This window comes from Hesperophylax consimilis, chromosome 28 (genome assembly GCF_061612785.1).
Source record: "Hesperophylax consimilis isolate HC1 chromosome 28, BYU_Hcon_1.0, whole genome shotgun sequence".
In the NCBI taxonomy this organism is placed as follows: Eukaryota; Metazoa; Arthropoda; class Insecta; order Trichoptera; family Limnephilidae; genus Hesperophylax; species Hesperophylax consimilis.
The window spans coordinates 8,421,718-8,446,523 of record NC_142863.1 but is presented as its reverse complement, the minus strand read 5'-3'; the positions used below and the strand labels follow the sequence as shown (position 1 = coordinate 8,446,523).

The following is a 24,806-nucleotide window of genomic DNA, read 5'->3' as shown; positions in this document are numbered from 1 at the left end:
ATATTATATAAAGGGATGAAATACTATAACGCGCTGCCGGAAAACCTTAAGTCTGCCCCAATTGAAAAATTCAAGATGTTGTATAGGAGCCACATCAAGCAAGAAAAAAAACAACATAGTATATTTATTAATTAGTCATTTGTAAACTTAAATGTACAAATAACTAAAATAAAATCAATAAATAAAAATAAAAATATTAAAACAAAGCGCAAGATTTGCATAGCGCCTGGTTTTTAGGCTAATGGGACTTACAGCCCACTCAATTTGGTTGGTTCAACCGTTGACATACGAGGCACCTCCACACGGTTCAATTTTACCTTCAACTTAAACAGATTGATAACAACTGCTCAACCAAATTGGAGGCGGGCATTCCAACAGAAGGATTCGAACTGAAGGAAAACATAACCTTAAAGTTTATTATTATGTAATAAACGTACTGACTGAATATGCTTAATAAACATTTGGCGTTTTGTTTATCGTTTAGTGTATAGATTTCACCTCTTTTTTTTTCAAATAATTTATAAAAGCAAGACTGAAAACAATTGCTCTGGATACTAGCTAAACTTTCTTAATCAAAAAACCATAAACACTGTGTTTGTGTGTTTCTGCCAGTTGTTGTATAACTTTGTCTCTTTCTTATATAGGGAACTCTCATAAAGTAGTCTATATACGTGTTGTATGAATACAAAAAAGACAGAAGATACTAGAACGATGACGTCACATACAACCTCTCTTCTCTGGGGCTACTGTACTAAGTACACAAGTATACAATACATTGATTAAAAAATTGACCTGCACCCCCGTTTAACCTGTTGAATTTTGATTAATAATAACCATTTTTGATTAATTAAATCAAAAATGGAATCTAAAGTTTTATCAATCATGGAAAATCTCATCGCAAATTATTCTAACATGGATAATTATTAGAATCAGTCCTCTTTACTAATACATTTTACACAACTGATAACCAACTGTTTCTGTATCGTAAACGGTTGTTTATTAGTTGTGCAAAATTTTAAATACGTTTATTAGAAAGGCCCATTGTGTACTTATGTGAAAATGATAGGTACAGGTTTACGTGCTGTTACCTTCCAGTTGGTGACGGCCCCCTTGCGTTGCTTGGCGCGTGTCTTGGCTTTGGACTTGATGACCATGACGCCCCTCTGCTCGTATCGAGGGTCATCTGAGGGCCCCAGGCCGATGGAGTACTCCTGAAGGTAGTGGTGGCAGTCTCCTTGCGGCACAGCGCGCTCCAGTGTGACCACGATCTTAGCCCACTGACAACAAACAAACAAGATATATTCTTACATCATTGATAATTAATATCTCCAAAAACAAACACGTAACCAAACACTGATGTCCTGTGAAGTCACACGCTTGGCAGGCTTCGGCCGGCCGCAAAAATCAACATTTTTATGGCTTATATCTTCGGTACACTAAAATCGAAACCATTACTACTCCGAAAACCAATTTAATATTCCTTATTATTATTCTGAAATACCATATCTCGGGCGATTTTTGGCTTACTATGGCAAATTTGCAAAAAACGTTTTGAGCTGAAAATCTAAATAAATAAAAAAGTAAATATTTGTTTGTTCAAATCTTAAATCTCCGAAAGTTCTTCGATGATTGGTTTAAAATTTTGACACAACGATGAATTTTTATATACCTTTATTATATAGATGTCACCTATGACAGGTAAAAACATGTTTTTTATTTATTGTTAAAACAGCGCCATCTGTTGGACGTAAAATCAACATGCGCTATTGTTTCTCTATCTGCACAGATAGACTGAGTCACAGCAACGCGTGGCGGGGTAGAGCCAGTATGGGATAAACGGAAAATTTAAGTGGATTTGTTGGCTTTAAATTGCAGTAAGCTGTTCATATGTTTCCATATTAATATTTTATGTAATGATGTTAATAAAATAAATATTAATTGTTATTATTCCAAATTCCTGTAATATTCAAAAATCTTTTTCTGAAAAAATAAGAAAATACACAGATTTAGGAAATGAAATTAAAAGAATTTGGCATTCTCAGACTATAAAAATATTACCATTTGTTATTTCGTCTACTGACAATACTTATAATACTTAGCTCTCTCATTCAAAATTTAGGCATATTAGATCTGTTAAAGAATTTATACATAAAAATGCAAAAATCAGTCATTTTAAATACACATAGGATTACAAAAGATTTTTTAAATATTTATATTGAGGGATCAGTAGGATTAGTAGGTCCAATTAGAAGTTCTACCGAGCCGAACCCTCTGATATGAAAATATCTGGAGTCGGTGAATTATTTTCCAATTTGATCTCTGGTGAGTTGACGTGTTTTTGTATTGTTTTGTATTTATTATGCTTATATAATGCACTTGCATAATGTGGATTGACTAGATGATCATTTGTGGAAGGTTTAGTTTTTCCTGTGGGGAAGATTTAACCCGGACATAAAGTCGGAGTAAATAAAAATATACCGCCGTTTCGTGAAAAATCACCTTAAGTGCGGTGCACAAATATATTTCTTAAACAGTTAATACTAGAACTACTGACTTAAAACTAGTGACTTACATCTAAGACTTATATCGAGTGACTTACGACTAAGGTAAATAAATACAACGAATTGCTTGAGTGGATAAAAAATACGTTGTCTCTTCTACATAAACGCACACTTCAGCATAATCTACATCTCTGGCCTGATGATGGATACTATAACGCTGACCGAAACGTTGGCTAAATAAGAAAGTAGCACAACACGGAACAGTAACCCAAAAATGAATAACGGTAATTAAAAAATATAATATTTGTGTCGTTTATTGCAAATGATGAAATAATAGTGTACCTGCTTCATCCACTCCTTTTCGGATTGCTCGATGACGTGCGCGTACGTATTGCCCATCATGGCGATCAACATGTTGAGCAGCAGGATAGGCACAAACACCATGAAGATGGCAAACACCGACTTGCTGAGGTTCGGGTATGTCGTGGAGCCCAGGTCCGAGTACTGGAATTAGAAATCATACAAGCGAACAATGTACAGTTAAACCCTGACCGGTTCTGGCAACTACTAAATATGAATAGAAACTCACTGAGGAAGCTAGGAATTTATTTATTTACTAGCTGTACCCCGCCATGTGTTGTGCACAGCAAATCTACCAATTTGAACATTTTTATCACAGATGGGGAATCACAGAGGAATGGAAAGGAGAAATGAGGCCACCTCCGTGAACACTTCCTTTGTGAGGCCTTCACGGAAGCAAAGGGGAATGGAGAGGAGAGATGAGACCTGGGAAGACACATTGTGGAAGCAGAAGACATAGCCACATATACAATAACAACCCTGGTGAACTTTATAAAAGGGACCGGGTGACTCTCAAAGGAATGAGGTAAAATGGGAGATGGCACAATGAGCCAATGGCCTAAGTGCTCACGGGAACTACATGTAAACCGTCTCCGCTCTATAAATAAAGAAATCACAAAAAAAGACCCATTGTAATACTCACGCTGTAATCTCCTAAAGTGATTTGAAATAAAGCCATCCAGGTGCTGGGGTAACTTCCAAACAGGGAATTCTTCACTCCGGGAAATCCTAGAACAAGCGTACAGAAAAGTGTAACATTACAAACTTATTTGGGAACAGTAAAGATACATAATATTTAAGAAAGATTGAAGGAAGGACTCACCTTTGTAGAGGAAGTAAAATGATTGCGAAAAACCAAACAGTACGATCATGTAAATGATGCCGAACGTTAACATGTCACCTGTGATCATGCTGTAGATCATGGTGACGAAGGGGCCAGTCAAACGAACAGCTCTGCAACACACATAATCTACATTATTTCAACAAGCAAAGCTACGGACAGACGTGCTCATTAGTAGTACGAAAGCACGCTGGGCCGGCCCTGTGTAGGCACAATTGGAGCAGTCTGCTGCGGGCGTTACCAAGACGCCAAGGAGCTAAGGCGCTGATAATACCTAACACCTCACAATGCCTATGAAGTTTTTACCAGCATCAAGCGCCGTTTGGCTCAGAGCTGTCCCTGAAAGCACGCTGTTATTGAGTAATTGCCACTTAGTGGCACATTGCTAGTATTCAGCATGCTCATAGAGCGTGCTCACAAATCAACAGCCGATTGTTTTGTGAGCACGCTACTCGAGGCGCGGGCGGAAGAGAGTGGTCTCTTAGCATGTCTGAACATGCTTGCTTATAAGCAAGCTAATATCGATTATTGTAGGCAGAGCTGGCACTAAGCAAAATGGCGCCTGGCGTTAGAAAATTTTTATCGCCCGGGCGATATCTGTGGACTGTTAGGTTTTAGGTATTATCAGCGCCTTGGTATCTTGACAATTCGAAGTCCGGAGTGGAATGCATCGATTGCGCCCGCACAGGCCCGGCCCTGATGGCAGGGAACTGACAATGTTTTGATTGCTTGTATTTTCTTGCAAAGCTTCCGTGTTGTCCGAGAGCCTGCTTTTAAATAGCATGTATGTTCAATTCTTTGCTTTGAGCATGCTTATTCACGAGTATGCTTAAAGCAAATATCCCTAACGCAACCAAATGCGTACAATTGAAGAGCGTGCTAGTTTTAAGCATGCTTGCAAGCATGGCTTTATGAGCATATGTGTCCGTACCTTTAACATCTGTTGATAGTTCATGGAGCTTTTTCTTGGGCAAAATTTAATAATACTAATGTTTAAAAATTTGACGATGTTATGTTATGTGATGTGAATTGGTCGATGGGAATTAGAAAGGTTCTATAGCTTGTTAGGTACTTGAATAAAGAGAGAGAGAGAGAGAGAGAGAGAGTACATATTATGCGCAAGTTCATACAATCACCATTTGTGAAAGAACTAATGTTTTAAAAACTAAAACTAACTAACTAACCATCATACGCCTCAGGAATCTCATTTCAAAAGCATTCAATCTACTTTCATCCTTTCTTTGCCAGTTCCATGCCTCACTTCCATACATCAGGGTAGGTACCAGCACTCCATTGTGGACTGCTAACTTCGCTTCTTTGGACAATTTTTTATTAGCGCCAACTGCGTTCAGTCCTCCATTAATGGAGTTACCTGCATTTACCCTTCTTTCAATATCTCTGTCATCCTTCCCATCTCTCGTAAACATACTCCCTAAATACACAAACTCATCTACCTACTCCAAGTATTCCTCATTCACAGCTATATTGCACACTGTTTTCGTACTCTCTCTTTCAAACACCATTGCTTTAGACTTACTTACATTCATCATTAACTCATTCTTCATGAATACTTCATTCATCCTAGACAAGAGAGACTGCAGATCATCTATACTATTAGCAATCAGCACCGCATCATCAGCATACAACAGGCAACATACTTTCAGATTACTCAAATTCGCGCCCAATCCCACCTATTTCAATTCTTGCATACAATTATCCATGTATAGATTGAATAACCACGGTGACATTACACAGCCTTGTTTAACACCTTTTGTGATATCAAACCACCAACAATGTTTTACAATCTTTTTTAACATTAACTCATGGAAGGAGCATTAAGTTTGGCGAACAATAAAGGTATGAGATGTTGGTAGGAATCTGAGGGTAGTGTGTCCAGGAGTAACGAAAGTATGATCCTATTCCACTCTCGAGTTAAAACAGGACTTCGCTGCGTTCGGTCAATAAAACAATAAAGGTTGTATTCAGATCTTACCCGGCAAAGAACATCAGTAAAAACCAGGAGCCGGGTACAGCGAAGACCAGAATAGCTTCCTCCGTCTCCTTGTCTCCAATGAGCCGGTACGGGATGCACGCCAAGATTAACAGGTTGGACACCAGGAAGATGGCCTTGGCTGGGGCGTGGGTCTGCAATCACACCAAGACATTAATAATATATTTAAAACGATGATATTACAAACTATAGTGATAGGTAAGGTAATTGTCGAACTTTTGATTTAGTGGTTTCAGTGAAAATCTGTGAGGCTGTGTGTTATCTCTAACTAAATTACATGAGTATAAAAATGCCATCGTGCGTGATGAGAAAGTGTTTCCATTACATGATAAACACTCATGTTTCCATTACATTATAAACACTAATAAAAGTGTTTCCATTACATGATAAACACTAATAAAAGTGTTTCCATTACAAAATAAACACTAATAAAAGTGTTTCCATTACACGATAAACACTAATAAAAGCGTTTCCATTACATGATAAACACTAATGAAGTGTTTCCATTACATGATAAACATTAATAAAAGTGTTTCCATTACATGATAAACACTAATAAAAGTGTTTCCATTACACGATAAACACTAATAAAAGTATTATTTTTTAATGAACTAATAACTAGTTTATAAGACAAGGTTTTTATGCATAGCATAAAGGATAACAAATAATTATAAGCAATAACTAGTCGCCTGAAATATCAATGCCAACGGTAATTGAACCCGTGCCTTCTGATGTGCTGAGGTGCTCTGAAACCACTGAGCTATGTCGGCTTATTTCTAACCCGCCAACACGGCATTTATTTTTACTCTGGAGATATTTTCAATTTGTATTGATATTTCAGGCGAATAATTATTGCTTATAATTATTTGTTACTAATAAAAGTGTTTCCATTACACGATAAGCACTAATAAAAATGTTTCCATTACACGATAAACCCTAATAAAAGTGTTTTCATTATATGATAAACACTAATAAAAGCCAAGAAATAACATTTAATTTGTAAATATACGCAAATTATTTATAAATAATGCACTTATTTCGATTGTTTCCTGAAGATTTTAAGCGCCGTAAGAGAAAGAGAGATAGCGAACGTAACAACGCTGTATTAGATGGAAAACCTGCTGGTAGTAGGTCGTCTCATACAGCGTTCCGTATTCATCTAAGCCCGTCGTCCAGGGGTCGGTAAGCAATCGACATAAACCGTATGCTGCATGACCCCTGTGCAGAAAATTAAGTTTTGCCATAGTAAAATAATGATCTGCATCACAGTTCAGCGTGGAAATTTTCTGTACAGGGTCTTACAGCATTTAATTTATGTCGGTTGATTATCGACCAGTGAGTCCAAAGAGTACAAATTACATAGTGTTCCCTCCAACTTTTAAATACTAAAACGCTGCCTGGTCCGAATTCTATTTCATACACACACACATATTCTTCGAATGTCTATCTTTGTCATACATGAACAACGTTTAAATTAAGAATTTACTGGAAACATGCATAAAAGTCCTCTTTTTACTTGCCACATTTTCGATTGACAATAACGGGTCATAGGTTTAGATGTATTGTAATGTCATTGTTGAAAATGTTTTCCACTCTAGCAAAATCTCATCCTTATGAGAGATCATCTTTCATATCCTAAAGCTCAAAACCATCCTTCAGTAATAGATTTGTAAGAGTCACACTGACTAATGTCCTGGCTCCATACTATGATGAAGAATAGATTCCAACGACAGTTTGCAAATGGCGGCAATTATTGTTGATACTCGTTGTTACTGCTGATTTGTGTCATGGACCTAATAAGCCCTGGACGGAACTATCAAGATGTGTGAATAATACCAAAACCTAAATACATTTTTTAAAAACATATTCCAATCTCATCATCAAGTACCCAATCATCATCATCTCATCAAGTACTCAAAAAATAATCACAAGCCGTTATAATTGCACGAACAATACAAAAAAAATTAAATAGTTCATTATTTACTTATTTGCATACAAATCATTTCAAAAGTTTGTCATTCAAGATGGCTGCCAGGCAATTCCCCTGACCAATTCCTAGATCAATGCCGCTTCTACAATATCGCACTAATGCTCTGTCCAGGGCTTTTTAGGTTCATGGTTTGTGTCAACAGTCTGATTAGACTATCTTAAACAGTGAAGCGACAGCACTGACTTTGTAATTTGACAGTTCTAGTTTATTAAACACCTTAGATTTTTAAAGAGAAATACAATTTATTAAAACATCTAAAATTCAAGTAAAATGCTCGGTGCAACGACCCAGAAAAGGCGAAATCATACATTATCTAATTGTGCATTGTTGTTAAAGGCATTGATGGTTACCAGTTGTTTGAGGAAAGCTCCCAGACCCTGGTTCTTGACCTCATCTCCTTGCTGCAGCAGCACGTAGCTGAGCACGCCGATGAGCGTGCCCAGCTCGCAGGCGTAGCGCAGCGCGTCCTTGGCACTATCAGGCGTGCCCAGCAGCGGGGCGGTCCGCTCCGAGGGCCGCAGGTATACGGCCAGAGACAGCGATACCAGGTGGATGAAAAGAATCAGCAATCGCTTCAGGAACTGATTCTGCAACCAAGATACGTTATTCATCAATATTATAATTTATTTTTAATTAAAGGTAAACATAATATATGTTAACAAAATAAGGTTTCATGAAAAGCACAAAAGATAACAAGTTATTACCCTGAAACACAAATATAGATTGAAAAACTCTTCCCGAATTGAACCCGCATCTGATTGCACCAGTATATTAAATGAGGTGAAATGAAATATTTCACCACATTACTGTAAGATATAATATATCTCGACGCCATCTAGCGAAAAATTAAGTATTTTTATTTATTTATTGACGCCCTATTGGGCTTTTAAGTACATAAAAATTACAAATTTCATTTTTAACAACAGTATAAAACAAACAATAGAAAATCGAAATAAAATATAATGATTTCTCATACATTATTAACATTTAAAAAGTGGTGGACTAATTTGGCTTTAAATGTAAAGAAGTTTAAATTAAATATGTCAGCGACATCACTTAGTTCATTGCCCAACCTATGTATTCTTTCTAACACAGAATTCGTAGCGAAGTTATTGTTGTAGAATAAAATATTGCGTCTAGTATATTTTGGAGGTATATGTAAAGATAGCAAGTTTATAGTGTCAGGGCAGTCTAACCTTGAATGAACAATTTTATATAATAAAAGGAGATCAAATATTTTTCGCCTTTCAGATAATTTCGATAAGTTAAGTTTACTGCGTAAATTGACATAATTGATTTTAATAATAGGAATACCAATTTTGAAATTAATAAAATGTAAAAATTTATTTTGAATTTTTTCAATTAGTAAACAATGAGAGTTGAAATGAGGACACCAAATGGTTGCATTGTATTCAACCTGACTTCTAACCAGAGACGTGTATAGTAATTTTATAGTTTTTATGTTATTAAAGTCTTTAGCGATTCTGAGAATAAATCCAAGCATTTGTAATCCCTTACTGGTAATGCTATTAATGTGATTCAAGAAGCGTAATTTGGAGTCAAAGATAACTCCAAGGTCATTCAATTCAAAAACTCTTTTTAGATTGGCATTGTTAATTGAGTAGTCGAATAATAAAGGGGTTTTAGATCTATGGAATCTGATCGTTTGGCATTTGTTGATATTAAATATTTATTTAACAATACCTTTCCTACAAACATAAAATTGGTTGTTTTCAGTAATCAATCAAAAAGCAATAATTTTTGAATTAAATACTAGTATTAATTGAATTATTTGGCGGTTAAAAATAAGCCAACGTAGAACAGTCGCACAGTGGTTCCATGCACCTGACCGGCAATCAGACGGTGCAGGTTCGATTCACGTCAGCGGCATGTATTTTTTCTCAGAAGATTTTTTCAATTTATATTTGTGTTTCGGGTTAATAATTATCGCTATAATATATATGTTCCATACCCATACCCTGAATGCGACTAAATATCATAGACACACCAGTGTCGGTTCTTGCAAAGAGGCAGGGAAGGCTCCCTAAATGACAGAGGAGAAAAGCAATGACAAGACCTAGGAATTATCATATCAGAAGACTTGAAATTGGAACCGCATATCTCTAGGATTGTAAAAAGAGTCCATATTTTGCCAAGGATATATAGATTTAATAGATAGAGTATAGAGATGTTTCTTAAAAACACCAAGAGCTTTGAAAGACTAGCAATATGAAGATATAATCAAGGAACTAAGATGACCAATGTCAAAAGAAAGAAGAGAAAGGGGTGATTTGATTGAGACTTAAAACTAATTTTATCTGAACATTATAGTTGCCCTGGCATCCAAGAAATCTTTGCCAAAAAAATATAAATCACTCATAAAAATTAATAAAACTCCTTGCACCAATCCTAGGAGACACTTCCTTGCAAAGAATATTGGAAGCATTGAACAAACCTCCATAACATGTAATCGATTCTGCTAACATGAACTAATTTAAAATTCGATTGGATTCTTATTTGAGAGCTCTAAAATAAGAATCCAATCGTAGTAAGTAGCTCTAAATCTTTTCAAAGAATATCTCCATGAAAGAAAACAGGTAACAAAAGTGGAAAGCTCAGAATCAGAACCGATAGAAAACAACCTCGGTGTTCCACAAGGGTCGGTATTAGGTCCAATTCTATTCATTATTTACATTAATGATATAATTAAAACCATAAAACATTGCAAAATTAGATTATTTGCAGACGATACATTAATCTATATTTCATGTAAAGAGTACATAGATGCAATCAATAAATTAAATGAAGACCTACAAAATATAGCGAAATGGCTGAAATTAAACAAATTAAAACTGAATGTCAACAAAACAAAATATATGGAAATAGGCAACAAAACGCATAACACAGAGTTAAAATTGACAATTAATGACGAAAAAATTGAAAAAGTAAATGAAATTAAGTACCTAGGTGTGATACTAGATTCAAAACTAACTTTCGCAGCAAATTTTGAATATGTGCTAAAGAAGGTATCTAAAAAAGTCAATTTTCTTAGAAGATTAAGAAATAAACTAAATGGAAACACTACAGAGCTGATTTATAAAACTATAGTTGCTCCACATTTAGATTATTGCTCTACTATGTTGTATTTGGCCAATGAAGGAAACTTGAACAAGCTAGATGTTATACAGAATAGAGCTATGAGATGTATACTAGGAAAAGGAAAATACGCAAGCATAGATCAAATGAGAGAACAGATAAATTGGATTTCTATAAAAAAGAGACTTATTATATAATGTGTTAATTTTTGTACATAAAATCATGAACAACCAAATGCCAAAATATTTTAAGGATGAAATTGTTTTTAATAGAGATGTTCATAATTACGAAACCAGAAATGTAAATAGGATTAGATTGCCACATATGAAAAAAACAAAATCACAGAACTGCCTAATGTACAAAGGACTAAAAATGTATGATGAAGTACCTGAAAGTCTGAAGAATGAAGGAAGAATGAATGTATTTAAAAATAAATGTTATATTTACTGTAAAAATATGTAAAATTACAAAATGAAATATGATCTTGTTTATATTAGTTTATATTCAAATGTATAAACTAACTCAATAAATAATAAAAAATAAAAAAAAATTTGAAGAGAAGAAAGGATTAACTTATTTTAAATTTAAACAACTCAATTACTGTAAAATGTGGAATTAAGCTTGTCCAGCTACTACCATTGGCTAAACAACGCAGTACAATAATATGCCACTGAAAAGAAGACACAGTAATTTCTTTACCCTGGCGAACGTCTTCCACTTTTCTTCCAACAGCCTCTGAATGATGCCACCGTCCAGCATATCCAGATGCTCCTCTTTCGTACCGTTGAGGATAATAAATAAGGCAGAGTTCCAATCTGAAATCATAAAATACAATATTTACCGATGAAAGGTAAATTATCTATCTTTGCAAGAACAGTTAGTACAGTATCTTAGCGTACACTAGCTGCGCTCGGCGTTGATGGGGGTTATCCTTAGGAGATAGACATATACAATTATAGTAGGCCTTTTTAAGATATACAATTCCGTAGTACAGAGTTTTCCAATAAGAGGTGTTATTTTGATATTCAATCGTAAAATAGCAATGGTTTCGTTGCTTGTGTAGCACGTAGCGCCGTTTTCTTGAAATTAAACGTTGTACAGTAGCCTGGGCCGCCACTGTATGGCGAAAAAAAAATTGACTTATTTCAATAAGCGCTACCGATAAAAAGTTGTCTTAGGTCTTTATTGTTAATAAAAAATTAAAAAAGTCATTGAATTTTATCATTTTTAGGTTCCATTTTGCGATCGAAAATTGATTAAAATACATTTTTTGTGAATTATTCCCAAGTGATAAGGTAATGAAAGAGTTATAATTATAATTTTCACAATAATTTATTTAGTATCAAATGCTGTTTCAACATTAAGAATTTAACTCATAAATATTACAGATATCGTATAGAAATAAACGTAATCAATTATTCCGGTATGAAATCACGCATATTTTCAATTTTTGGCATATTTTTTCTTGATATTATAGTGGTAGTAATAAGGCCTTCCCTGTTCTTCTTGCCACACACTTTCGAAGATGCTTCAGTTACAACCTTCACACAGCGTTCTACCGATTGTGTGTGACAGGGGAATCTCTCAAATTTTATTAAAATGGAACTGATTTCTGAAGTTAGGTTAAGATCCTCCAGGTCTTGATTTGTTACACCTTCTAAAATGGGAGGATATGTGATCGGCGTATCTTGCCAAGATATCATATCAATATAGCATTGTGTATTAAAATTTAATGTTCGGAGCTCTGTCCGGGAAAACTCTCTGGCTTTCAACAAACGTCTTATCCCAAGTTCTTTGATGATAGGCGATTCATCGGTTATCATTGATAAGAGTAATTTTTCCGGATGAGCGTAGTAAGCATTTCGCTGTATTACGGGATAAATGATGGCTTTTAATTCGTCCTTAAGATAGCGCGAATAGTTTATCATATTATAAATATGCCTCGCACCATCTTTGCACGACCCATGTAGTTTTATATCAAACCACATGGGAACATATACCCTCATGATAAATGTGGTTAATATGACCAGATTTTCTGATGGCGTTGCGCATCCAATATACAGTCGTAGGATACGACTCGCTGTAGTAAGCCATCGTGCATGTGACATCACTCCTGGGTTTCTTCGGGCAATATCAGGATGACAACGTCCGCTGGAAACTGTTTTGAAATTTTTTGATCGGTGCTTAAATCAGCATGTAGGACATCCGTCGAGTACTCCACATCAATATTTAAAAAATATTGAACCGTAAATTATGACAATTATGAAGAGCCGAACCTACGGTGCCGGGAAAAGCACGAGGTCCAGTAGTTGTGCCATCCAACTTAATAATCAAATGGCGTAGAAGCAGCTCGTTGCAATGAAAAAGACAGATCAGTCACTGTACTGGACGATTTAAGTGTCTCTCCATCGTTCGAATCACACCACCAGTTGTTCCCGTGTTAACATTTGTACCATCACAACCAATTGCTTTTGAATGGTCAAGTGAAATGTTTTGACAAGCAAAGTATTCTATAATTGCTTTGGTTATATTAACGGCAGTGCCTGACCTAGGGGTAATATGGGTCACGAAATGAGATCCTGGTTCCACGATTAACGATACGTGTTCTTCAAGTACCGTGCTTTTATAATATTTCTGTGCTTTTTTTAAGGCGGCAGAGGCAATTGCTGCACCAGTTCAATCCGATATCCTGAACCTGTCACAGATCTTGGAGAGAACTGTAAAAGATGGAGATTTGCTGGTCGTCGGAAAAGCAGTGGTATTAGTCTTAAGTGTCCTACTTGATTTTGCGATCGGAGAAGATGATTTTGATGTTGAAGTGGAAGATAATGATACAGTGTCTACAAATTCTTTTTCTTCACACATCTGGTCTTTTATTTTAGTGAGATCTTTTCTCTTTCTCTTCATAGATTTTTCAATTTGTTTCGTAGTCGGTGTATCAACACTGCCGATGAATATTTTTCTCTCACCTCTTTGGTCTTCCAAAAACTGTTTTTCTTTAAGGGAAACTTTCCTTGCTTTCGAACAAGTACAATAATTGTCTTTACATTTACAAGAACAAATATCGAACAGTCGGGAGCTTGTTTCCTACTTTTTTTTGAAACAGGAACTGCGGGCGGGAACTTTTTTGTGTCGTATTATTACAAAAATAATAGATTCTAGTTATATACAGTAAAGCTACATACTTTATTAAAGAAGATTTCATAAATTCACATGGTTAAACTGATCCAGAATAATTTATAATGAGACTGAAAAAAACTATTTTTTAACATATTTTCTCCAACTTTAAAGGCAAAGTGGAGCCTTAAGATATTTTTTGAATTTTTTTAAAGTATATTATTTTGATGTTTTAGATACAAAGACAACTTTTTATAAGTAGCGTCAAATGGAATTCTGAAGAAAAAAAAATCGGCCCACGCTATTGTACAGATCAATACCATCCAATTCCGGCCATAAAAATCATTAATCATCTCTCGATAGCGCAATCCATTCACCGTAACTGTTGCTCCAGCCTCATTTTCGAAAAAGTAAGATCCAATGACTCCGCCGGACCATAAACCGCACCAAAAAGTCACACGTTGAGGATAAAGAGGCTTTTTAACAATAACTTTTTGATTTTCCGAGCCCCAGATGCGACAATTTTGCTTGTTGACGAAGCCACTGAGGTGGAAATGGGCCTCATCACTCAAGATGATTTGCATTTGATTCACTCAAGTTAATTTTAATAATTTCAATGCGTTGTTGAAGCGTGTATCGTTCCATTTTTATTAATGGCGTAGTTTCTACTTGTCAAATGTAAAAAAATGACAGCTTCAAAAGTAACATCTACCGAAATAGCGGGCTATTCAAAATAACACCTCTTATTGGAAAACCCTGTATCTCATAAGGTTTAGCCAGCGTTCGCAATGTAGTGCCCGAAAATATATTTTTACGACTTCGTTACAAAACATCGACTTTTCTCTACTTTCTAAACATATAATATGCATGATTTATATGTGTAAACCTTCCGGAAGAAAATCTCTAAATGATAGTAAAAACCCAATCAAATTCCGGTGCGGCGTTTAGAAGAACTAAGCGCACAAACAGACAGACGCGGATAGCGACTTTATTTTATACTATTTAGGCCGAGAGCTTGTACCCGACTGAAGCCGTGTTATCGCTATGAAGTAAATTGGTTCAATGCTGTTGCCCATATTTCGAACGCTGGTGTTTCCTCCGTACATAATACTTCAATGGAAGGCATACGAATAATAACTCCACTCACTGGTCCTTCCGTCTGGCAGCAGCGTGTCGAGCGCGTTGAGCGGGTAGGCAGAGCACGTGATGTTGGAGTAGCGCCAGAACTCCTTGGCGCTCAGCTCGAGCATCTCCTTGAACACCTCTGCGCGGCCCAGCTTGCAGGCCAGCGTGAGCGGCGTGAGTCCTTGCGTGTTGGACTTGCCGTTGCTGGCTGGCAGCTTGGGGTGGCGAAGCGCATAGCCGAACATGTCCTGCAGATGAAGAATATCATTCATAAATATCCCTGGAACATCCTTATATCCAAGAAGGCTAATGCAGAGCTAAAACAGTACTTAAAGTAATAATGTCAAATATTTGTGTTATTTGACAGCTTTTATTTGCGGTACAGTCCAGAGTGGAAGATATTCTCAGTATCGCGATGGTGTAAGACCACCATTATGAATTGAAACGTTGCTTGAAAAGGCTTTAGCTGTGTTTGGTGACAAGATCAGAATAGCCAGGTACTCCCCCTACTTCCTCTTCTCCATTTCCTTCCCCTCTCCACTACCTTCAGCTTCACAACATACCCATATGTCATATTAATAATATTATCAACAAGGCCCTAAAGACTCTTGGCTTTGTTTTGAGAGCCTCAAAAGATTTCAATAATTTAGGAACATTTATTATGTTATATAAAACCCTTGTCAGATGCCAAGTTGAGTATAACTCTACGTTATGGTCTCCATTTTTCAATATTCATTCAGATAACATCATTGAAAAGATTCAACGGAAGTTTCTAAGGTTTATAAATTATAAATTGCATATTCCTATACAAAACATAAATTACAATTACCTCTTGGATAAAATGTCTCTATTGAACTTTCAGAAAGAAGAATAAGCACAGATTTAATACTGCTACAAAGAATACTACATTTTAAAATTGACTGTCCCGAATTACTTCAATGTATCAATATCCATGTTCCCAAAAAATCATGCCGACATTTCTTACCTTTTTACTTCAATAACACCAGGACACTAGCTTACCAAAATTCTCCGATTCCGAGACTTCACAATCTCGGAAACAAATATTCTGATCTGGGTGATATATTTCATTTGAAAACTAATCAGTATAAATGTTGTATATTCTATCACTTAGGGGTATTTCACTATGTCGGGCTAAATATCTGAATAGCTATCCGTTGGCTGGCTTTAAAGTTCAGAATAACTTCGTTATTCAACGGCGACCGTTTCACCATTGTTTCGAGCTGCCGGATAGATAATACTCGAAATAGTCTGGCAACATCGCAAAATGTTTGCAGTTACTCCATCTACTGCCACGGCTGTCATGCGTCACAGTCCGCACACCGCGAAGTGTGCATTTGTTTGGTTATGTTATGTTGATTATCAGGTCATTTTAGATAGATTCGTGTCGAATTAATACATTGTTTCTTATTTTGAACACAATCAAATAATTCAGGATGGATCATACAAGCATTCAAATTCATTCTACAAAATTCGACTCACTTCTCAGCTGTTAAACTCGGAATGTTTTGACGCCATCTTTGATTCGAGGAATAGCGCCTAACGTGAAGTTTGAGCACTGATTAGTCAAATCTAACTTTAACCCGAGCGTTAGCGTTATTCAGATATAGTGAAAACGAAAAAATGACTAATCCGCGGATTAGTGCTTGGTCAGAACATAATCAGAGATAGTGAAAAACCCCCTAATCTTCTAGACACAAATAGACCTATGTACCCATATAATTTCTCCGCTTCTACTATTTTGTTTTGTTGAATATTATTCAATTATATGCGTAAGGATTCATTTTTGCCATTGTGTTTACATTCTTCTTTATTGTATTAATTTTTAAGTGTTTACTCTGATACAAAATGCTTGTATTTTTTTTAAGAAAAGCCCACTAGGTCGTATAATAAATAAATAAATACCCAATTGGGAATGCGATAGTCTCACTAAGTCCAGACTATTGGGAGCAGCTGGGCGGTATTGCTATATATACAGTGTAGCAGTTGTAAAATTACTATAATGGAGGTATTTTCATTTTATTTTTATGTTGACGTATAAGTTTTACATTTCATTTAAATTTTTATTTTAAAATCACTTATTCAGTCCGCGAGAATGAAATCTGCTTACGAATTACTTGTCCTTTTTACAAATGGAGCGCAAATTGCCGGCTGCGCCAAAAACAGGCTTGTCTCAGAAATTTGTATATTCTGTTACCTGTTGAGAAGTGAGTTAGTTAAGAGCTTCACAGATGCACTCATAGAGGGCAGTGCAAAGAGCTTGCTTGGAAGTCCGCAAGATGGCAGCTAGTAGTCAGTAGTCGCCAGGGCCAGTGAGAATGCTCCCAGACAAACTAACTGTTCTCAGATCTCAATTAGCCAGCTTTTAGTTAGGTCGAATATCGAGTCACCATTGTAATACGCGAAGTATTAATAAATCCCTTATTTATCACAAAGAACCAATTATTTATGACCTCTTTCCACGACGAGTTGGATAACTGTTTGTGGGAACACAACAAGTATTAAGTTAGAAATTTTTACTAATGCGTAATAATTTACCGACCTCACTCATTTTTAGTGTCGCTACACTGGCGGTTCGTTTTAAAACGAACATACAGATCCTGGACAGAAAAGACCCACAATGGACCGCGCTGAAAACTGTTGCCTTTCGGCGGTCAAAGTAATGACTAATATGGTAGATTTTCCTCCAGCTTGTCATTAATAGATTTTACGTTAGGGCAAGTCCATCATTTTGGATGTCTTTGGAGTAAATGAACTAACCAGTTTATCGCACACCACCACCATGTGAAGTATCATGTTTCCAAAAGAGTCCTGCAGGTCGGGGTCCGCCCCCGAGTCCAGCAGCAAGTTGTAGACGGACTCGTTAGCGCAGCAGGCGGCCCAGGCCAGCGGGAACTCGCCCAGGTAGGCCAGACCCTCGTAGTCCGTGGTGCGCGTGGGTCGTGGTCGCTGCTGGTCGCGTGGTAGGAAGAAACTCCCGATGGCCTTCTGGTTCACGTTGGCTCCGGCCTCCACAAGGTCTTGCACTAGCTCGTTGTTGAAGTAGGCGATCGCGAGGTGGAGAGCGCTGGCCCCTAACAACATGAAACGTGAATGGACAATCATTATATTGAGGCGGTAAAATTACAATCTGGTCTCCTTCAACGGAAGCAATTTGCTATTTGTTTTTTTTTTAGGTACAATACCTATATATTTCAAACCATTATTTGAAAATCTGGGTGCTTTACCTTGCTGATGCTCCCATTTTACATTTTACTAATATTTAATAATTGGCAGTGCGTCCTCTCTGCCTACCCCTGCGGAGAAACGGCGTGATGATTAGTTAGTTACATAATACGAAATGAAATAATAAATTGAAAATAAAATAAACTAAGCTGAAATTAAATAAAATACAATAATCAAGGAGGTAATTGAGAAAAACAAAATCTGTGTTTTTTCGTACCTTCTATAAGGTACGGTTGTTGCGGCGTGAATGGACTGTAATTGCGGTATTTGTGATATTGTTTGATTGACTTACCAATATCTCCAAGCTGTCGGCACCTTCCACTTTGCTCTGTTTTAATCACCGGTAGGGTAATTGTTAGTATTGGAGGAGGTCAAGGAAAGGGAATAGTGATATTGGATTTGCGAAATGGTTCAATGCGTTATAGATTGCTATTTTTATGCACTTTTTACGGCGTTCTTTGCGGTATAACATTTGCCGTTTATAGCGCGGCGCGGTTTTTAATAACTCAAGATAGGTTATGCGGAAAGCGGTTGTACTTGCGGCGCGGTTACTTAAACAACTGACTCATGTAGGTAAAAGGCGCGGAACGCGGGTGGGAAACAACAGAACCAAATACTATGCAACAATAACTGGCCCGAGCATGCCCCCCGCCTTGACCAATGGTCAAAGTAACTAATACAACAAAAGAAACACGTTATGAAAGGATTCAATAAACAATACTGAACCCGCGGTAGAACTAAATTCTAAATTAACTAAATCTAAGATAACGTTAAAGTTATTGTGTAGGCAGGGGACAGAGTTTAACGACTGCCCTGCGATATGTTCCGGAGTTAGTCTTAACGTCCGCAACGCGGATCACCCCATCTACGCCGGGGTGGACGTTTACCACTACGCCAATAGGCCATTGTAGTGGTGCGATATTGTCACTCTTAATTATTACCACGGTGCCTTTCGTTATTGGATTCGAATTTGTATTCCATTTCTGACGCGATTGCAGCGTGTTCAGATACTCCATTCGCCATCGATTCCAGAAAGTCTGGACGAGACGATCGACAAGATGTTTTCGTTGCAGCAAATTTACTGGCGCATCTGACAAATCAGCAGCGGGTAAAGATTGTAATGGAGTGAGCGTTAAAGAATGCGCGGGTGTTAAAGGCAATGGAGCCGAAACATCGGTAACGCTGAGCACTGATAATGGGCGTGAATTTAGAATAGCTTCAATCTGATGAAGAACCGTTTGCATCTCTTCGTATGTGAGAAGAGATGTACCCGCAACTTTATTTAAGTAACATTTAATGCACTTAATGTTACTCTCCCAGATCCCACCGAAGTGGGGTGCTTGTGGAGGATTCATCTTCCACTCGATACGGTTTTCCAACAAATTTTCTGAGAATTCTTTCTTGTAGTCCGGTGACTCTAAAAGTTCGAATAAAGCCTTCAAATGCGATTTAGCTCCTACGAAATTTGTCCCATTATCAGAATACATTACATTTACAGGCCCTCGACAGGATAGAAAACGTTTGAACGCGTTGAGAAAGACTTCGGTCGAGAGGTCCGAAGCGAGTTCAATGTGAACCGCGCGGGTCACCAGACAGATAAATAAGCAAATGTATGCCTTTTGGCTTCTAACACCCCGACGTTTATGCGGGATTATTTGAAGCGGCCCAGCGTAGTCGACCCCCGTGTGCAGAAAGGCCTTAGCTTCGCGGACGCGGCAAGCGGGTAAATCTCCCATTATTGGGAATTGCGGTTTGGGATTGACTTTAAAGCATGTATTGCACTGATGCACGCGTTTCCGAATCAAATTGCGCGAAGAAAGTATCCAAAACCTTTGCCTCAACAGAGACATAAGTAAGGTGGGTCCCGTATGCAAATTCTTAGTGTGGTAATAATCTACTATTAAATCAACTATATGATCATGAGCGGGTAATAAAATAGGATGACGACTATCAAATTCGAGTTCGGCGTTTCTCAATCTGCCTCCTACTCTTAGGAGACCGTCCTGAATAAATGGATTTAATTTAGCAAGAACTTGCCGTACTTTCTTGCCGTCGTTCACTGACTTCATATCATCGGAAAAATGTACTTGCTGAACTGCCTTTATAATAGCGATTTCTGCAATGTCAATATGGCTTAACTCAAATTTACGCGGCAATTTCCTAATGAAGCGAAACACGTAAATGACAATTCGAATCAATTTCGACCACGAATGAATGCGAGAAGCCAATGTGCATAATAAAGGTGACACGATTGTCTTGAGGCGATTATCGGTTTTAGGTTTCATTTCGGGTGGATCAGCTACACGAGAGCACAAGCCAAAAGTAGTTGGCTGTTCATACTGATTGAGTTTCAATTCCGGTAACTGTTCTGAATTTGCGTGCTTAAATGGTGAAATAGGCCACTCAAAATGCGGCTGGCAAAGCCATTTTGGACCATTCTACCAAATGTCATTTGCTATCAATTGCGATGGTAACATACCTCTTGACAGGCAGTCGCTAGGGTTATCAGCACCTGCGACATGATAAAAATGACTACTGTTTAAATTTTCGTGTATTTTTGCTACACGATTGGCAACAAAGGTTTGCCAGCGGTGAGGTGATGAATGAATCCAACTTAAAGTTACAGTCGAATCAGAAAAGGCAAATGTTGAATGAATAGTAAACCTAGCGGAGTAATTATCAATTACCTTTTTTAACAGGTGCGATAACAATAATGCAGCGCATAATTCTAGGCGTGCTAAGGAGACGATTTTTAGCGGCACTACCTTTGATTTTGCGCAAACTAATTGAACCTTAATTCGGTTATCAGGAGTGGTCACATGAGCGTATACCACTCCTCCATATGCCTTTTCGCTGGCATCCGCAAATCCAACAAGTATTAACGTGCATCCTTCCGTGACTCCTATATGACGTGGAATACGAATCGACGATATTGACGGCAATTCCGCGTTGAACTGCTGCCACTGTTGTGATATCCTTGCGGGTGGGATTTCGTCCCAATCGATTTTCAAATTCCACAGCTCCTTTATTAGAAGCTTGGCTTGTACAATTATAGGTGCTACCAGACCCATCACGTCAAAGAGTCTATTTATTTGTTTGTACACGCCCAATTAGGGCTTTTACATATGATACAATTATAATACATTTGATATAATCAGAGAGTAGAAGAGATAAAACAATTAAAAATGTACCGAGTATAAAAATATTAAGTTAAAAACAACAAACAGAGTAAACTATAGGATGCACATTTCTATAACTTTAGATACATTGAAAATTATAAACATTACAAAGCTCAAGATAGACATACAGATATAACAATGAATCTCAAAAAAATCAAGATAGACATACAGATTTAATAACAATGTTTTTATAGGCTGACAGACATTCAGTACCGTTGGTGTTCATGTTATATTTATTCCCTGCACTGTGCAGTCGGTTCATTACTGAATTTAATTCTGCTTTCGTACCTGCAATGTTACAATGGTAAGGTACCTTCTGACGAACCGTTCTACTAGGCACATGAAAGTCAATCAGCCTAAGGAGTTCAGGGGAGTCAAACATGTTATTAAAAATTTTATAAAGAAAAAAGAGATCAGAACATATTCTTCTTTCTTTTAAAGTGGCAAGGCCCATGACTTTCAATAGTGAGGTGTTGTTAATGTTTTCAATGGGAATACCTAATCTATAATTTATGTTTCGTAAAAATTTATGTTGGATTCGCTCGATAGATTTTTCATAAACATTGTAAAATGGATTCCAAATGGTTGAGTTAAATTCTAAATGGCTTCTGACAATGGATGAATACAATATTTTTAAGGTTTTTAAATTTTTGAAATCTTTTGATGTTCTTAATATGAAACCCAACATTCGCATCGCTTTGTCATGAGTGTATACATGCCAGTGGACAATACTGATAATTTACCGGAATATTTATCCTGTCTATCAAAAATGCACACGATAATTGAGGAAAGAGACAACCCTAATTGTATTATTCTGGGAGACTTTAATGCCGACATGAATTCGCCATTTGGACGTGAGCTTAAATCATTCTGCTCCGAATATAACCTACAAATTGCGGATGTTGACATACTCCCGCTCGACTCCTACACATACGTAAGCGATGCACATAATACCACGAAGTGGCTCGACCACTGTCTAGTGACTCAGGCAGTACTCAATACAATAGAAAATATGTATATTGACTACAAGTCCGACTGGTCTGATCATAGACCAATGCACACCACTCTAAGAACTAATGGGTTACCCACATATACCGCAAGTCACACAAAAGTAGAGGATCCGTGTCGATGGCGGCCCAAAAGTCATGTAGAAGTGCAGTCTTACTCCAGGTATGCCCAATTTGCAATAGGTCAACTTCAGATAATTTATGGAACCAACACAGAAACTTATGACAGCACCACGATGAATGTAGCCCAAATCGATGACCTATACAAAAACATTGTACAAGCATTGAGTAACTCAGCTATATCTGCGTTTAACATAGAGAGAAGGCTAAAAAATGGGAGAAAATGGAAGGCTACAGCGGGTTGGAATGAGCAGGTTGCCTTATATTATGAAGCGTCTAGAAATGCACATATAAATTGGCTGCAGAATGGACGACCTACTGAAGGTCCCATCATGGAAGCTAGAAAAGAAACCAGATTGCTTTTTAAGAAAAAATATAAGAATTGTCAAAGAAGCTTTGAGCAGAACAAAATGGACAAAATAGCGAACAGCTTTGAATGCAAGAATTTTTCATCTTTCTGGAATAAAACCAATGCCGTATTGAAGGCGAAATACACCGCACCGAGCCAAATTGATGGAAAATCTGTAAATAAAGATATTGCTGAAGTTTTCAGAAATACATTCTGCTCCGCACCAGATCAACCGCGAATAATGGTTAAAGAGATTGAGACAACAACGCATCAACCAGAACAACAGCCGTCCATCGTCATATTACCTGAGATGATCCAGCGAGCAATACGCAACATGGCAGGAGGTAAATCTGCAGGTCACGATGGACTAGTGATAGAACATGTAAAGCATGCGGGGGAGTATTTAACAATACTGCTTGCCTCTCTCTTCACTGCCATGATCGGCCTCGGACACATTCCGAAAGAGCTGTCCAAAACAATAATAATACCGATCCCAAAAAGCCGCCAGTTGAACTTGACATCATCTGTTAATTACAGACCCATATCTCTTGCCACAATAATTGCAAGAATCTTCGAAAAGGTCATCTTAAATTTAACGGAAGACAAGCTCAATACAGAGGACTCTCAAATGGGCTTCAAAGCTGGATGCTCTACTGATACGGCCATATATAGCATGAAACAAACAATCGAATACTATAAAGCCAGAAAAACAATGGTGTACGCATGCTTCCTAGACTTAAGCAAAGCCTTTGACAGGGTTTGTCATAATGCGTTGTGGAAAAAACTGACCGAACGACAAGTTCCACCACAAATTGTTAATATATTGAGAACATGGTACAACCAACAGGAAAACTTTGTCAGATGGAATGAAAGCCTATCAGAAGCAGCCAAATTAAAGTGCGGCGTTAGACAAGGAGGCTCAATGTCCCCAGTACTTTTCAACGTGTATATGGATGAACTTAGTAAAACACTAAATACGACAAGAATCGGATGCCATATTGCCGGGGTATGTATGAACAATATTAGCTATGCAGACGACATGGTCATACTAGCTCCATCGATAAGAGCGATGAGAAAACTTCTGGCAATATGCGAAGCTTACGTTGACAGTCATGGGCTGATGTACAATGCTAAAAAGTCATCCCTGCTGATATTTAAAGCAAATACTGGTCCCACTGTCATTCCACCCATACGTCTCGGCGGGGCCAACCTGACAATTTGCAGCGAAATCAAATATTTGGGGCATGTCATCACCGATGACCTAAATGATAAAAAAGACATAGAACGTCAAAGAAGAGTACTGAGTGTGCGAGCTAACATGCTTGCCAGGAGATTCAACAAATGCAGTCCTCCGGTGAAGAAGCAACTTTTCCAAACATATTGTATGAGCTTCTACACTAGCGAGCTATGGACGACATACACACAAGGCGTCATGAACACACTCCGAGTACAGTACAACCACGCATACAGAGCCCTATTTGGCCTCCCCTGGCGATGCAGCGCCTCACAGATGTTCACCGAAGGAAGGGTGCATGGGTTCGCTGCTTTGATGCGCCACAGAATAGCCGGGACGAGTCAGCGCTACCAGAGATCGGACAACACTCTTGTCCAGGCCGTTGCCCAGTGGCAGGGAGCGCCTCTACACCGGAGATGGAGAATTTCACTCAAGCCACCATAACGTCCTAATGTGCACATCAATGTATTGATTTTTTATTTATTATTTTTATTTTCATTTATGTCTTTATTCATTTTATTTTTATGTATTATGTAAACTTTTATGGCAGGCAGAGCATTGCACACACCGCTCTGTCCAGCTGAAATAAACATTATTATTATAATTATTATTATTTAGTGGTTATATTGTTAA

General features: G+C 37.5%; 1 protein-coding gene across 1 annotated transcript in view; it reads right to left on the bottom strand.

Annotated features, from left to right (window-relative positions):
* iav (transient receptor potential cation channel subfamily V iav) overlaps positions 1-24,806 on the bottom strand; it is a 62,323-nt gene that overhangs the window by 25,668 nt on the left and 11,849 nt on the right. The window contains exons 4-12 of the mRNA XM_089648951.1: positions 17,820-18,133; positions 15,064-15,289; positions 11,499-11,614; positions 8,054-8,290; positions 5,696-5,847; positions 3,685-3,815; positions 3,505-3,590; positions 2,844-3,005; positions 1,089-1,277 (exon numbers count right to left, since the gene is read on the bottom strand). Of these exons, the coding sequence (XP_089505077.1) occupies positions 1,089-1,277; positions 2,844-3,005; positions 3,505-3,590; positions 3,685-3,815; positions 5,696-5,847; positions 8,054-8,290; positions 11,499-11,614; positions 15,064-15,289; positions 17,820-18,133 (1,613 nt within the window). The remainder of the gene's footprint in view (positions 1-1,088; positions 1,278-2,843; positions 3,006-3,504; positions 3,591-3,684; positions 3,816-5,695; positions 5,848-8,053; positions 8,291-11,498; positions 11,615-15,063; positions 15,290-17,819; positions 18,134-24,806) is intronic.